Source organism: Erinaceus europaeus, chromosome 12 (assembly GCF_950295315.1).
Source record: "Erinaceus europaeus chromosome 12, mEriEur2.1, whole genome shotgun sequence".
NCBI lineage: Eukaryota > Metazoa > Chordata > Mammalia > Eulipotyphla > Erinaceidae > Erinaceus > Erinaceus europaeus.
In genome coordinates, this window is record NC_080173.1 from 88,263,862 (window position 1) to 88,279,105 (window position 15,244).

General features: G+C 48.0%; 1 protein-coding gene across 3 annotated transcripts in view; it reads right to left on the reverse strand.

The window, feature by feature from the left end:
• The window catches only part of GAS7 (growth arrest specific 7), a 282,047-nt gene that overhangs the window by 26,303 nt on the left and 240,500 nt on the right, over nucleotides 1–15,244 (reverse strand). For all 3 annotated transcript variants that reach the window (XM_007522665.3, XM_016188358.2, XM_007522673.3), the window contains 2 exons: nucleotides 8,958–9,047; nucleotides 2,234–2,349 (listed from right to left, as the gene is read on the reverse strand). In XM_007522665.3, coding sequence (XP_007522727.2) covers nucleotides 2,234–2,349; nucleotides 8,958–9,047 — 206 coding nt within the window. The remainder of the gene's footprint in view (nucleotides 1–2,233; nucleotides 2,350–8,957; nucleotides 9,048–15,244) is intronic.

A 15,244-nucleotide genomic window follows, 5' to 3' on the forward strand; every position in this document is an offset into this window, starting at 1 on the left:
CAGTGACAGGAACTATCTCGGCACCTGGCACTCTTGCTCTTGCTTCACCTGTAGCTGAGCTCTAGCGTCTTGTCTATTTAAGTCTAACTCCCTCTCCCTTTGTCTTCTACTTCCACTGCCTTTTCCATGTTCATTCAGTCATTCTTTTTTTTTTTTTTTTTTTGCCTCCAGGGTTATGTTGTGGACTCTGTGCCTGCACTATGAATCCACTGCTCAAGTGGCCATTTTTTTCATTTTCTTTTCTTCTTTTTGGGTAGGGCAGAGAAGGGGGAAGATAGAGAGGGAGAGAGAAAGACAGACACATGCAGACCTGCTTTACCACTTGCAAAGAGACCCCCCTCCCCCGCAGGTAGGGAGCCGGGGGCTCGAACCAGGATGCTAACACTGGTCCTTTCACACCATGTGTGCTTAACCTCTAGGCCCCCTCCATGTTCCTTTCACCCGAGCTCTCCCCCCAGGGACTAAACTGACAGCTTGTATCCTCCTGTCTGCAGCCAAGATGACTTCTCCTGAAAGAATGTCAAATCATGCCACCCTCCCAGCTCAATTTTCCAAAGGCTTCTCAGTGAAAACCACATGTAGCGGGCATGAAGCTCTTCTGCATGGCACCCCCTCCCATCCCACCTCCCTGCACTGCAGCCATGGCCCCCCTGTCTCAGTGCACTTCCTCCTCTGCAGCTCAGCCCCCCTCCTCTCCCAGTTGAAAAAGGGCTCCCCCCACCACACCCTGAGAGGCTCTGGAAAGACTGCTGGAGTCTGTACTTCTCAGGGAAGGCCAAATGGTGGCTTCCATTTATCTACTGACGTGACATTGTTATGAAAGTATAAACCATGGCTTTACAGATCCTTTCCTGCTTGCCTGTTCTATACTTTTGTTTCCTTGCACCTGAGCTATGCCACCTCTCAATCTCCTGCCAGTTTCATGGGTCATAAACTAAAGATCTTATTACACAAAATAGAAGATAGCCCTCCTAAGGAAAAGCGATGCTTTAAAATGCCAACGAACTGTTGCATCACTACTGTGGTTACAGTTTAAAAAAAGTGCTAAAAAACACATGGTTTTTTATTATAAATATTTCTTTTTTAAAAAAAATTATTTATTCATAAGAAAGATCAGAAGAGAAAGAGAAAGAACCAGCTATCACTCTGGTACATGTGCTGCCAGGGATTGAACTTAGGACCTCATGCTTGTGAGACCAATGCCTGAACTGCTGTGCCATCTCCTGAGCCACTGTTATAAATATTTCTATTGTGTCCTGGAAACTTCAAAGGGCAAGGTGTGTGTGTGTGTGTGTGTGTGTGTGTGTGTGTGTGTGTGTGATTTGTCAGGGGTATGGGTATGTGAGTGTGAGTGTGTGTGTGAGTGTGTGTGTGTGTGTGTATGTGAGAGAGAGAGAGAGAGATATCTGTCAGAGGTATGGGTATGTGAGTTTATGTGTGTGTGTCTGTGTGTGTGTGTGATCTGTCAGGGGTATGGGTATGTGAGTGTGTGTGTGTGTGTGTGTGTGTGTGTGTCTGTGTGTCTGTGTGTGTGTGTGAGAGAGAGAGAGAGAGAGGGAGAGGGAGAGGGAGAGAGAGACCTGTTAGGGGCATGGGTATGTGAGCATGTGTCTAACAGGGCAGGATCTCAGGATCCTTGGAGGGCCTGAGAGGAGCAGAGAGATGGGGATGGGGACTTCTCTTTGTATCTGCCCCTCTTTGCACCTGGCTGAGTTTATTTCCTCCTTTATGACTGCAAATTACTCAACTCGCTGCTACAATCCCTGCACTGACCACAATGAACATATCTGACACTCCCACTAGACTGAGCTCCCTGGAGGCAGGGGAGGGAGAAGCGAGCTGTGCCCGCTGTCCTCAGGACTAAGACACAGTTACAGTTTGGAGATGGATGGCAAGGTAACAGTCCCCATTTGGGGTTATGATGAGAAGCTGTGATTTCAGCGGCTAAGTACAGCAGTCAGTCAGAGCAGGCCGACAACAGGGGGCGATGGAGATTGTGGCAAACTAGAAACACATATTCCCGAGACAGGGGCAGCTTCTCATCATACCCCCAACTATTGCTTGCCAGATGGAAGGCTACTTGGTGGCCAGAGTTGTCCCAGGAGCCGTGAGCCTGTCACTCCAGCCACTGTTGGGGTACAGTGTCATTCCCACCGTGCACCACCCTTGGGCTAAGTGGCTAAGGTGGGTCCCTGTCACCAGTCCTTAGAGCTGGGAAGGGCGCAGTCTTCACCTCTCCCGGATGAATTCTGACATTTCCTTTTGCATCTGTTTGCCTTTCAGTTGCTTCTGAAGCAGCAGTTCAAACCCAGCCACATTGCCATTGCCTTGGGGGTCCTTCTTATCAGCCTAGAAAGGAAACAGAAGCACAAAAGATTAGGTGGCATGAGTGGTGGAGTCAAGGAAGATGACATATAGGGATGACAAATCCCAGAAGGGACCCAGAAGGGCCTGTCTGACATTCTCCCATCAGTCCCAGAGTGAGGACTAGGGACAGTCTTGGCTGCTGTGCAATCTCTCTCTCTCTCTCCTGTCAGTATTCACATGGGACTATGTGGTACTGAAATGCTTACAGCTGCTACCATCCCTGCTGTGCAATCTCTCTCTCTCTCTCTCCTGTCAGTATTCACATGGGACTATGTGGTACTGAAGTGCTTACAGCTGCTACCATCCCTGCTGTGCAATCTCTCTCTCTCTCTCTCTCTCTCTCTCTCCTGTCAGTATTCACATGGGACTATGTGGTACTGAAGTGCTTACAGCTGCTACCATCCCTGCTGTGCAATCTCTCTCTCTCTCTCCCCTCTGTCAGTATTCCCACGGGACTATGTGGTGCTGAAGCCTTTACAGATGCTACCATCCCCACATGGGGTCTGATTTCCCAACCTGGGAAAGAAGAGAAGGAAGGGGGGTCGGGCGGTGGTGCAGTGGGTTAAGCGCATGTGGCACAAAGCGCAGGGACCGGCGTAAGGATCCCGGTTCGAGCCCCCGGCTCCCCACCTGCAGGGGAGTCACTCCACAGGCGGTGAAGCAGGTCTGCAGGTGTCTATCTTTCTCGCCCCTTCTCTGTCTTCCCCTCCCCTCTCCATTTCTCTCTGTCCTATCCAACAACGAATTGTGTCAACAAGGGCAATAATAATAACCACAACGAAGCTACAACAAGGGCAACAAAAGGGGGAAAAAATGGCCTCCAGGAGCGGTGGATTCATGGTGCAGGCACCCAGCCCAGCAATAACCCTGGAGGAGGAAAAAAAAAAAAAGAAGAGAAAGAAGAACAAAGAGCCAAGAGCATGGTCTGCAATGTCCTCTTCCTTCCAACCAATCAGCTATTGAAGCTGAGTCGGCCCCTCTGGGAAGTCTCAGTGTCCAAACCCTAAACTGTGACTACATAAAACCCTAGGGTATGCATCCTTAACCTGAAGCCAACTCATCTCCCCACCAGCTTCTCACATAGCAAGCAAGGACTTCTCTCCAGTGCACATTCCTAAAAGCCCATGGTAGCTTCCAGGGATGAGATCCCAGCTAAGGGACCTTAGGCTATCGCATCCCTCACCCCAAGGCTAGGCTATATCATCTGTAGAGGTGGGCACAGTGCTCCTCTTCTCAGATGGTCACTTTGGGATGAATGCCATAGAGATTCAGCTCAGCATTCATAGGCACTCAGTCACAGACATCTCTTGTTAGTCATTTTAAGATAAAAGTCAATACCTTTGGGTTCCTGTTTACTAAATAATGTATCCTGGTTTATGTCTTACCACCTTTCAGCCACCATGTTGCAGATGCTACTATGATGCCATCCTGACTTCCCTCACTAATGTGTCCCAAAGTCTCACCTCTTCAGAGCCCTAGCCCACTAGGGAAAGATAGAAACAGGCTGGGGGTATGGATTGACCTGTCAATACCCATATCCATCAGAGAAGCAATTACAGAAGCCAGACTTTCTACTTTCTGCACCCCATAAGAAATTTGGTCCATACTTCCAGAGGGATAAAGAACAGGGATGGTTCCAATGGAGGGGATGGGACATGCAACTCTGGTGGTGGGAACTGTATGGAATTGTGCCCCAGTTACTTTACAATCTTGTTAATCATTATACAATCTTGCTAATCACTAATAATTAAATATAAATATCTCATGTTACTCAAACTGAAAAAAAAAAAGTCAAGATTTAGGGAAGATGATCAAGCCAATGAAATGCAAACTCGGTGCTCCATTCAGTTTTGCACATAAATACTCTTAAGTGTATTTCAAATTCATGTGGATTTTGGCTTCATTTTTGCTTATACTGCTGCCTGCATGCTGAGGGCATCCCTGCCTGGCCTGTGCTACCGGACGTTCATCCTGGTACTTGCCCACACAGCCCTGACCACTGGAGATTACTCTCAGAGCCTGCCCAGGGCCTGGTCTGTACTGAGCCTACACCTGCGTCCTCCTCCACTACAGGCTCCCTTCCTCCAGGAGCGCAAAATCAAATGCTTTCACACTTAATGGGAGGGGTTAAGAAGAGGTTCTTTGGGAGCTGGGCAGAAGTGCAGCGGGTTAAGTGCAGGTGGCTCAAAGCGCAAGGACCAGCATAAGGATCCCGGTTCAAGCCCCCGGCTCCCCACCTGCAGAGGAGTCGCTTCACAGGCGGTGAAGCAGGTCTGCAGGTGTCTGTCTTTCTCTCCATTTCTTTCTGTCCTACCCAACAACAATGACATCAGTAACAACAACAATAATAACGACAACAATAAAACAACAAGGGCAACAAAAGGGAATAAATAAAAATAAATATTTAAAAAAAAGAAGAGGTTCTTTGACAATATAGAGAGGTGCATCTGTGACAACTCCTGCCCAAAGTCCAGATTCCTCTTCTAGCCTCCTTCCAGCCACTGTGCAAGATGGCCAAATATCTCCTATCTTTTTATTGTTATTTATTTATTTTTATTGCCACTAGGGTTATTGCTAGGGCTCAGTGTTGGCACTATAAATCCACTGCTCCCGGCAGCCATTTTTTTTTCAGAAAGATATTGAAAGAGAACAGGGAGATAGAAGAAGAGAAAAATAGACACCTATAGACCTCCTTCACCACTCCTGAAGTGAAGTACCCTCTGCAGGTGGGGAGCAGGGACTCGAACTTGGGTCCTTGCACTAGATAATATGTGTACTTGACTGGGTGCTCCACATGACCCAGTCTTTCCTATCTTAAGCTATGTCCTCCACCACCACCACCCCCCAAACAAGAGTGGACTGCATCACTAAGTTCCCTTCTAGTGCAGATGTGCTGAGAGAGGCCAGAGGAAAAGAGTGACTGATGCATGGGGGGACTGTCCCAGTGACCATCCTCAGGGATCTGCAAGGGTCCTTGGATGCCACTCTGCTCCTGTGCCATGCTGCCCTGACCCAAAGCTTTCTAGTCACCCAGCTAATATCTTTCATAACACTCGACAGGATGGACCACATTGCAGGGGCTGCTCTGGCAACTTCCAGGTTTCTCCCTGCACATTTAAGATTTTTGCATTTCAGGACTGCAGAGAGAGAGTTCACTGGGCAGGGCATGCATCTTGCTATACAACGTGACTCAGGCTCAAGTTCAGGCACCACATGAGAGGTGCTATGGCACTGGAGAAAGCTTAGGTTTCTGAAGTCTACCCCTCTGTGTCTCTCTATACACGTCTGAATGATAACATAGCCCAGAGCAGAGAAATTGCATATGCACAAAACCTTAGCTCTACAAACACAAGCAAACAAACAAAATTTATGCAACCCATTGTTGCAATACTAGAACTTAATTAAAAAAGGAAAAAAAAAAGAAAGAAAAACTATCCAACATGCTGACTCCAATCTGAATCTATGCTCCTTAGGACTTGCATATGCCAGTCAATTCATCCACACAGAGGATCCAGCAAGTAGAAAGGGTCATTAAAGACCATATCAACAGAGAGGGTTCTGCTACAGAGGCCTGATGAACAAGGAGATACAATGCTAGAGAAGACCACTGAGAATTTCTACTTTGAGTTACACAGTTTCTCCGCATGCTATTCTTTGTCCTAATCCAGCTTTCTCAATTCTGATACATTCTTCCGAGACAAGATTTCAGTCAAACGACAGATAAGTTATCAGGCTTAAGACAAAAAAAAAAAAAAAAACGCACTAAAGTTATGGGCACCGTGAAACATACCTAAAATAGACTTTGGAGCTAATTCCTCTAATTTCATCTCCTTTTATTCTACCTTTGGGTTCCAGTTTAAAAAACAACTTATCCTGCATTCTTCTTACTGCCATTCAGCCAAGAACTTGGAGACACTATTATGATGCCATCCTGACTTATCTGGACAGATGAATTCACCAATGTGTCTCATCTATCAAGAGCCCTACCTCATTAGGGAAAGATAGAAACAGGCTGGGGGTATGGATTCCTAGCCCTAACCCTAACCCTAACCCTAACCCTAACCCTAACCCTAACCCCTGGCCCTTCCAAGCTTTCTTCAATGAAGTGGGTCCTGGGCTCAAATCTGGGTTGTGCACATGGCAAAGCAGCACACTATGCTGGTGAGCTATTTTTCCATCCCAATTCTGTGTCGGGCTAGCTTCGCGAGTGGGAGATAGATGACCTGGGACTCATGGTTGAGCTGTACGCAATATCTCTTTATTCACACAGAACGCAGCTCAATCTACACCAAGCTATGCTAAAACTAAACTAAACTGAAAACTCACAAATCTGTCCTTATATATACTTGCCAAGTAGGGTGTAAACAGGATGTGATGTAGAGAGGGTGGAGCGAAAAGAGAGTGTTAGAAAATCAGGGTGTGACAAGGAGAGGGGGCGGAGCAGGCGAGAATTCTACCACAGAACCACCAATGCCCTGGAGGGAGGGTGGTGCTTAGTTAGTGATTTATGGATATAGACCGCAGCTTTGAGTGGGATCAAACCAATGCCATACAGGCATGCTGGTGCTTAGTTAGGCAGGATTAGAGACAGAAGCCGGGGGAGCTGGCATACTACCCAACAATTCTGTATTAGTTAAGTGACAGTTCTTTAATTGTGGAAAAAGGCACATTATAATATTAACCTTCCTGATCATTTTTTAAACAATTAATTTACTTATATATTTGTTTTCTCTTTTAATAGAGACAGAGAGAAATTAAAAAGGGGAGGGGGAGATAGAGAAGGAGAAAGAGAGACACCTGGAGCCCTGCTTCACAATTCGTGTCACTTCCACCCTGTAGATGGGGACCAGGGGCTTGAACTCAGGTCCTTGTGCACTGTAACGTGTGCTGCATTAACTGAGTATGCCATTTCCCAGCTCCATTTTTAAGTGTACAATTCAGTGGTGCTAAGTTCATCCATACTTTTATGATACCAGCACTACTGCCTACCTCCAGAACTTGTTACATCTAGCAAAACTGAAATACAACATCCATTAAACAATATAAAAATGTTCTTTTTTGTTTGTTTCAGACTTGGGGCTTCACACCTGTGCAGTATAGCCACAGGCCCTTTGGAATATAACTAAAGTATGCCTACTAGCTATCTACAAAGCGGAGACCTCCCCCCCCCCCAACTCTTGACCTGCACTATTCCAGCCCTTAGGTCCATGGTTGTTCAACAGTTTGTTTGGCTTTGTATGTTAACTCTCTTTTCAGCCACCAGGTTCCAGATGCTAGCATGATGCCAATGAGACTTCCCTGGACAGACAACCCCACTAATGTGTCCTGGAGCTCCAATTCCCCAGAACTCTGCCCCATTAGGGAAAGAGAAAGACAGGCTGGGAGTATGGATAGACCTGCCAACACCCATGTTCAGTGGGGAGACAATTGCAGAGGCCAGACCTTCCACCTTCTGCATCCCACGGTGACCTTGGGTCCATACTCCCAGAGGGTTGGGGAATGGGAAGGCTATCAGGGGAAGGGATGGGATGTGGGGTTCTGGTGGTGGGAATTATGTGGAGTTGTACCCATCTTATCCTATGGTTCTGTCAGTGATTCCTATATATATATATATATATATATATATATACATATAACAAAGTCATTTTTTTGTTCAGATAGAAAGAGAGGGAGAAGGGGAGGAGGAGGGAGAGAGGCATGGGAAGAGAGGGCAAGGGGGGAGGAGAAGGGGAGTGGGAGGGAGATGGGGAGAGGGGAGAGGGGGAGGAGAGCAGGAGAGGGTGAGAGAGGGAGAAAGAAGTAAGGGGAGGGGGAAGGAGAGGGGAGAGGGAGGGAGAAGGGGAAAGAGGGGGAGGGGAGAGGGAGGTAGAAAGGGAGAGATGGAGGGAGTAGGTGAGGGTGAGTGGGTAAGGAGGGGAGGGGGAGAAAGAGGAAAAAAGGGAGGGTGAGGGAAACCCACAGCACCAGAACTTCCCCAGCACCAGTACTGTGGTACTCTCATGTGGTGCCAGGGTTCCAAAGTGGGCGCCAAGTGTAAGACACATTTCCCACCTGGTGAGCTATGTCTCTGACATCTGCAAAAGTTCTAGAACCACACACTTCTGAAAGTAGGAGCTCTCCACAGATCCTTGAGTCCAACTTCTGACAACATTGATGGAAACAGTGAGCCCCTAGGTGTGAAGCCCTACATATAACATAACATCCCATGCTACATACAACATAATATCCTCAGCAGAAGTGGATTCCAGTCTCCCACCTTCCCGGAGTAGAAACGATAACAAAACAAAAACAAGCAAGCAAGTAAGCAAAAAACAAACAAACAAACAAACAAACCCCAATCTCTCCAGCTATCCTGCCTTTGGATAGGGGGTTTCTTTCACCCTGAATGAAAATCCTGCTCACTCTCTTTTATAAAACGATCTGGGTTCCATAAGGGTCTTTGGTTTCTCACCACAGGTGCTACTAAATTCACTGCCGGATCTTTGGGATTTGTCAGGGGAAGTCCTTGTCTTTGGAGCAAAAGTCTCCTCATGCCTCTCTGGGAAGTTCACTCTGGGTCATAGTGTATAGGAAACTGAGGCACGACTTACCCAGAAATAGTCACAGTAGCTCCACTCGGTGGGTTTCAGCAGTTGCTGCTCTGGCATGGTGTCTGGGTGAGGGAATGTCACACAGTTTATCTGCAGGGCAAAGGACAAGGAAGAAAAATTACTTTGGTGAAGGGTTGGGAAGCTGGGAAGGTTTTGCTTCCGGGGCACCAAAGATAGCTCGCTTTAGGGCCAGCTTGAGGGAACATGATCTGAGATGTGGGTGGTACATCAGCAGCCAGCATTTCTAACTTGACACTCACACCCAGCCCAGAAGGCCTGCAAACCCCACACAAGCACCTGCCCCGAAAGACAATACAACAGAATTGACCAAATGTGTGGACACTCCGAGCTTCAACCCAGTGCTGTTCTACCAAGAATCTATCCTACACAAGTCTATAGTGATTCAGTAAGTGCAGCAAGCAAGTAAAAAGACCTAAAAAAGACACTACAAAGTACTTGATCAAATAGTTTCTACTTAGACCTAGATACCCTCCTCACCTACTTCCTATTTCACTTCCCTCAATCACTCTAAGTCCAACCGCGTCAGATAAAGTAAGGACTACAAAAGCCAGATAAGGTCAAGAGACAGGGAGGGCCCCTTTGGTTACTACCAGGCGGGTGCACCCCATCATTGGGGCCACGGTCAGGGAATCCTGGGATACCTACATATATATGATGGTCCTAGACTTCCCTCCACTGTCACTGCTCATCTCTATCAGGAACCAGATCATGAACTGCCGGTCCCTGTTCGCGTGCCAGATGCTAGCTTCGCGGGTGGGAGAGAGACGACCAGGAACTCATGGCTGAGCGGGAATGCAATGCAATGCTGCCTTTATTGATCTGCCTTTATATCTTCTGAGGCGTAAGTGGCAGGCCGGAAAAAGGAAGTGAGTAGGAACGTGGGTGGAGAGAATAGCAAGCTTCCATCTAACTAACCAGTGGGGATTAAATCAATGCCCTGCAGGCAGGGCAGGTCTCCAGCTGTTGCGAAGATTCTAACCAGTGGGGATTAAACCAATACCCTGCAGGCAGGGCGGGTCTCAGGCAAAACAGTGATTATGTAAATAGACCGCAGCATCAAGCAATGCAAGGGAACCTGGTGTGATGACCAACATGGATAGAAACAGAAGCAGAATTAGCCAAAGGAGAAATGATGACCAACAATGAACCCTCCTGGGGGCCTGTACAGGACCTTGCCTTCACAGTAGAACAACAATGGTAGAGACTGTTCCACTCTCTGAAAGGAAGCTGGGTCAACATACTCTGCCACCTGCAGAAGACTGGTCCTGAAATGAGCGCAGCCTAGAATGTTCTTATCTGTGACCATGGAATGAGAGTTCAGACCAGTGGGGATGTAGAGGTTGCACAGGCTCCTGCACTAAGTATAGATAGACATGGACCCTAGGTCAGATCGATGGGGTTTATAATTAATGGTATTTATATATTTTTCCTATCTTATCTGGGAGGATAAGGCCTCATCCCTCTTGTTACTTTTGCCACTCTGTGAGGACACAGTTCAGGTGCCCTGGGGTAGCTGTGCCAGCCTCTGTCAGACCCAGCCTGGGGCATGTCTTGCTCCCAGCTAGCCCACAAGTGATTTTCCTCAAGCCTCACAGACCGATGCCACCCCCTGGTGGGTGTTCTGAGAAGCACACCATATCAAACTTCCGGGGGAGGAGGTTGTAATAACTCAGAATTCCTAGGAAGCCCTTGCTCAGGCAGTCTGCCAACAGCTTTGCAAACATTTTCCTTCCAACTTTCCAGAAACCCCAGGAGTAGAGTAACAGTACCCCCATTCAATAAGAAACATCCAAGATCATGGATATGAAGTGTTTGACTCTAGGCTGGGCCAATGGCCGACCTCAAGGTCTCAACCCTGATGCCACTTCATTGGGCCGCACGTGGGATTACTTTTTAGGCAATCGTGTGCATTGGCAACTCAGTGCCACAAACTATGTGAGGTAGTCCCAGCACTTTCTACACCTGCATTTCTAGCTTGAGTGTTCCTGATTATTTAGCATTTCTCCTCCTCGCCAGTCAGTGGAGAAGAAGACACCTTCTCCTCTGGCTGCTTCCTTGCTATCTGGCATAGCATGGGCACCTAAACAACACTTCCAAAATAATTCCTAGATTAACCTGCCAACACCCATGTCCAGAAAAGAAGCAATTACAGAAGCCAGAACTCTCATCTTCTGCATCTCATAAAGATCTTTGGTCTATACTCCCAGTGGACCAAAATGATAGGGGGAAGATGACCAGAGGGCTCTGAACTCCAATTTTATCAGGATCCAGAGAAAGAAGAGGAAAAAAGGACATTTGGAATTAGTAGTAGGTGTAGGTGTGACTTAGAATATATGTATAAATATATACAGATAGTTATAGAAGTAATAGTCAACCCCTACCTGCAACCTTAGGAGAACTGCAATAGCTTCCACTGGAGGGATAGGGGATACAGAACTCTGGGGGTGGGAACGGTGTGGGATTATACCCCTGGTACCTTATCATTCTGTAAGTCAATATTAAGTTACTAATAAATTTAAAAGAAACGATAATTCCTAGTAAGATGACCACAGGCTAGAAATACAAGGAATCATTTGCACAGTTTTAGAGCTTGTGAAAAGGTAAATAAGGGATTGTAGTAATTCGGGATTGAATCTACCACAGGAGGGAGCCTGAGGTTCTGGACTAATGAACTGGCCCGTCTCATGGGAGGTCTCTGACTGGGAGTGATATTTTAGTCCACAGGAGGAGGTGGAAATAGATGAGTAGACAGGAGAGAGAGGCAGATAACGCAGAGAGGAAACGCCTGGGGGCCTGAGGATACACCTTGTGCGTGCATGGCTAGGGGGCCTGTATCTCTGTGTGGTTCAGAGAACAGAAAAGACTGGGGCTGGGGCAGGAGCTGTGAGGGATCTTAGAGGTCAGCCTCACAGCAGTGACCAAGGCACCTGTGCTTTGTCCTGAAGGAAATGTTTGACAGGAGAACATCAGGACTGGATTGCACTCAGCTGAGCACCCCTGCCACAGTGTGGACACGCTGGGGGTGGGGAGGGGAGAACTCTTGAGTGCAGACCTAGGGTGGGGTGTGGGAGTGGCGGTGATGGCAGAGGTGACAGCGCTTTTTAGCTGTAAAGTGGGGACACGCTGAAAGGGGTGGACTACACTGGAAGTCAGTTCCACGGTACCGTGAAGCCAATACTGTGACGGTTAGCCAGGGGTGACCCCCTTCCTACCTCAAGGGGGACTTTTGGGGAATGTGGAGTCATTTGGGAGGGTCACTCCTAGGAGGGGGTGGGATGCTGTTGGCAACTGCTGGGCAGTGGGTAGAGATGCTGATAAATATCCTACAATGTATGAGAAGTCTCTCTCTCTCTTCTATTTTTTGTCTCCAGGGTTATCACTGGGGCTCTGTGCCTGCCCCTGGAGGCCATTTTCCCCCCGTTTTATTGGATAGGACAGGGAAAAATTGAGAAAGGAGGGGGAGATAGAAAGGGAGAGAGGGGCCAGGTGGTGACACACCTGACTGAGTGCACGTTACAGTGTGCAAGGACCCATGTTTGATCTCCTGGCTCCCACCTGCAGGGGGAAAGCTTCACAAGTGGTGAAGCAGGGCTGCAGGTGTTTCTCTGTCTCTCTCCCTCTCTATCACCCCCTTTCCTCTCAATTTCTGACTGTCTCTATCCAACAAATAAAGATTTAAAAAAAGTTAAAAAAAAAAAAAGAAAGGGAGAGAGACAGAGAGACACCTGCAGACCTGCTTCACTGATTGTGAAGTGACCCCCCCCCCCAACCTGGCAAATGGGGAACTGGGGGCTCGAAGCGGGATCCTTGGGCAGGTCCTTGTGCTTCGAACTATGTGCCCTTAACCTGGTGCACTACCTCCCGGCCCCCATGAGACAGTCTCTCCAACCAGTGTCATCCAACCCAACAAGTTACTAGCGGTGTGGCAGAGAAACACAGATGGCTGGCCTGGTGGACAGGGGGCTTCCATCCTCTGAGGTGAGAAGCTATGTGTTCCTCATGCCAATCTTCTATATGGGCATTCCTATGTGGGAAGGTTTGGTAAACAAAAGCACACAGTTTGTGCATAACAGTGGAGTCAGGGTGTGAAGTCTGGTTCCTGAATTTAAACTTCAAACCACCTTTTCCCACCATGTTCCTGCCTAAGGCAGGGGTCTCAAGTAGGAAGAGTTGCTTGACAGGGAGGAGGAGAGAGGTATTCATCTGGAATCTTGTGCTTCCTAAGAAATATTTTCATCATTCAGATGAAGAACAATACACACACACACACACACACACACACACACACACACACACTTCATCCACAGTTCCTGGTCCAAAGCTCTCTAAACACTTAAGAGTTTCCTCAGTGTGTCAGTATGATGAGTGGTAAATATATCTCGTGCTATGTTACTGCAGCTAACTGGAGACAACATGCCCCCCCCACCAGGGTGGGTGCTGGTTGCCAGGGAAACCGACCTGATTCTAGGGTAGGAGCCTGGCTTCCTGGGAAGGGAGGAGCTGAGTTCAGCATCCAATGACCAATTGTTTAACCAATTATGCTCCTTTAATGAAGGCCCTGAAGAGGGGGTTTTGGGTTCTTCTGAACTAGTGGACACATGCAGAGGTGACGGAGAGGGTGAACCTGTGAAAGGCATGTGGGACCTTGACCCCTCCTCCCCGCACTCCTGGTGCCTCTTTTGTTTGTCTATTCCTTTAAAAAATTTTGTTTATATTTATTTATTTTCCCTTTTGTTGCCCTTGATTTTTTTATTGTTGTTGTAGTTATTATTGTTGTTGTCATTGATGTCATTGTTAGATAGGACAGTGAGAAATGGAGAGAGGAGGGGAAGACAGAGAGGGGGAGAGAAAGATATAGACACCTGCAGACCTGCTTCACCGCCTGTGAAGCGACTCCCCTGCAGGTGGGGAGCTGGGGGCTCGAACCGGGATCCTTATGCCAGGGTCCTTGCGCTTTGTGTCATGTGCACTTAACCTTCTACGCTACTGCCTGACTCCCCCGTCTGGTTATTCCTGAGCTGCAACCTTTGTAATCAACTAGTGAGCTAGTGAGTAAATGGGCTCCCTGAGTTCTGTGAGTCTTTTATATATATATATACATATATTTGCAAATTAAGCAAACCTGGGGAGGGGGATTTTGGGAACATCTGATTTATAGTCGGTCAGAAACACAGCTTTTGATTGTCACTGGGAGTTTAAGGAGATGCTCACAGAACTGCCATGCCTGGCATCTAAAACAGAGGGTAGTCTTAGGAGATAGAATCCTTACCCTGTGGATCCTGTCTAAGACACACCAGGTAAGTGTGTCTTAGAAATGGTTACTGGGGTGAGGGGAGTCTCTTCACACTCATGGTGGACACGGGGTCCAGGGCTGGGCATGGAGTAAACAGGGCACACAAGAGGGGAAGAGCACTTCACAGTGGTCTCCCAGCTGAGACAAGTGTGGCCTCAGGGCCACAGTCCCAGCCTCATGGCCAGGGCTCTGCTCCTCACACCCACTGTGCCCCCCAGCCAGTTGTCACCAGTCCTTGTTTTCTCCAAAGCTTGAGTCCTTCCTCCCTCCATCCCTTCCTCCCTTCCTCCTGTCCTTCCTTTCTTTTTGCCACCAGGGTTACTGCTGGTGTTCAGTGCCAGCACTACAAATATACCTCTTCCAAGCAATTATTTTTTCCTGCCTTCCCCTTTTTCCTATTTCCTTTTGATAGAACAGAGAGAAATTGAAAGAGGAGGGGGAGACAGAGAGGGAGAGAGAAAGATAAAGACACCTGCAGACCTGCTTCACTACTCATGAAGCCCCCCACACACACACAGGTGGGGGGCTGGGGCTCAAACCTGGGTCCTCGTGCTTGGTAGTACATGCGCTTAACTGGGTGTGCCACAGCCCAACCCCCAAGTGTTTTCTTTAAACCTTGGAAATATTAGCTAGTATTCCAACCTTCCAGTCTGACCTCAGCTTTCTGATAAGCTGTGGGGGTAGTCTTCCATGGAGAAATCGGCGTTTGAAACAAGCTTCCCATAGGCTTCAGAAGCTAACTACACAGAGTAGGCTGGCTTGGGAGCAGCAAGGATGTAGGTCACCAGGAAGGAGGAGGGAAGGCACTCAGGTTGGGCTGGGTGAGGTATGTGGCCTGAGGCCCAGGCAGCTGACAATAACAAGGAGCTCTGGCTGAAAGACAGGGCCCAGCAGGTGGCTGGGCATGGGCCCCAGCACCAAAGGACCTGCAGGCAACTGTGCTGCTACTGTTTATTCCTCTTCCCCCTTTCTA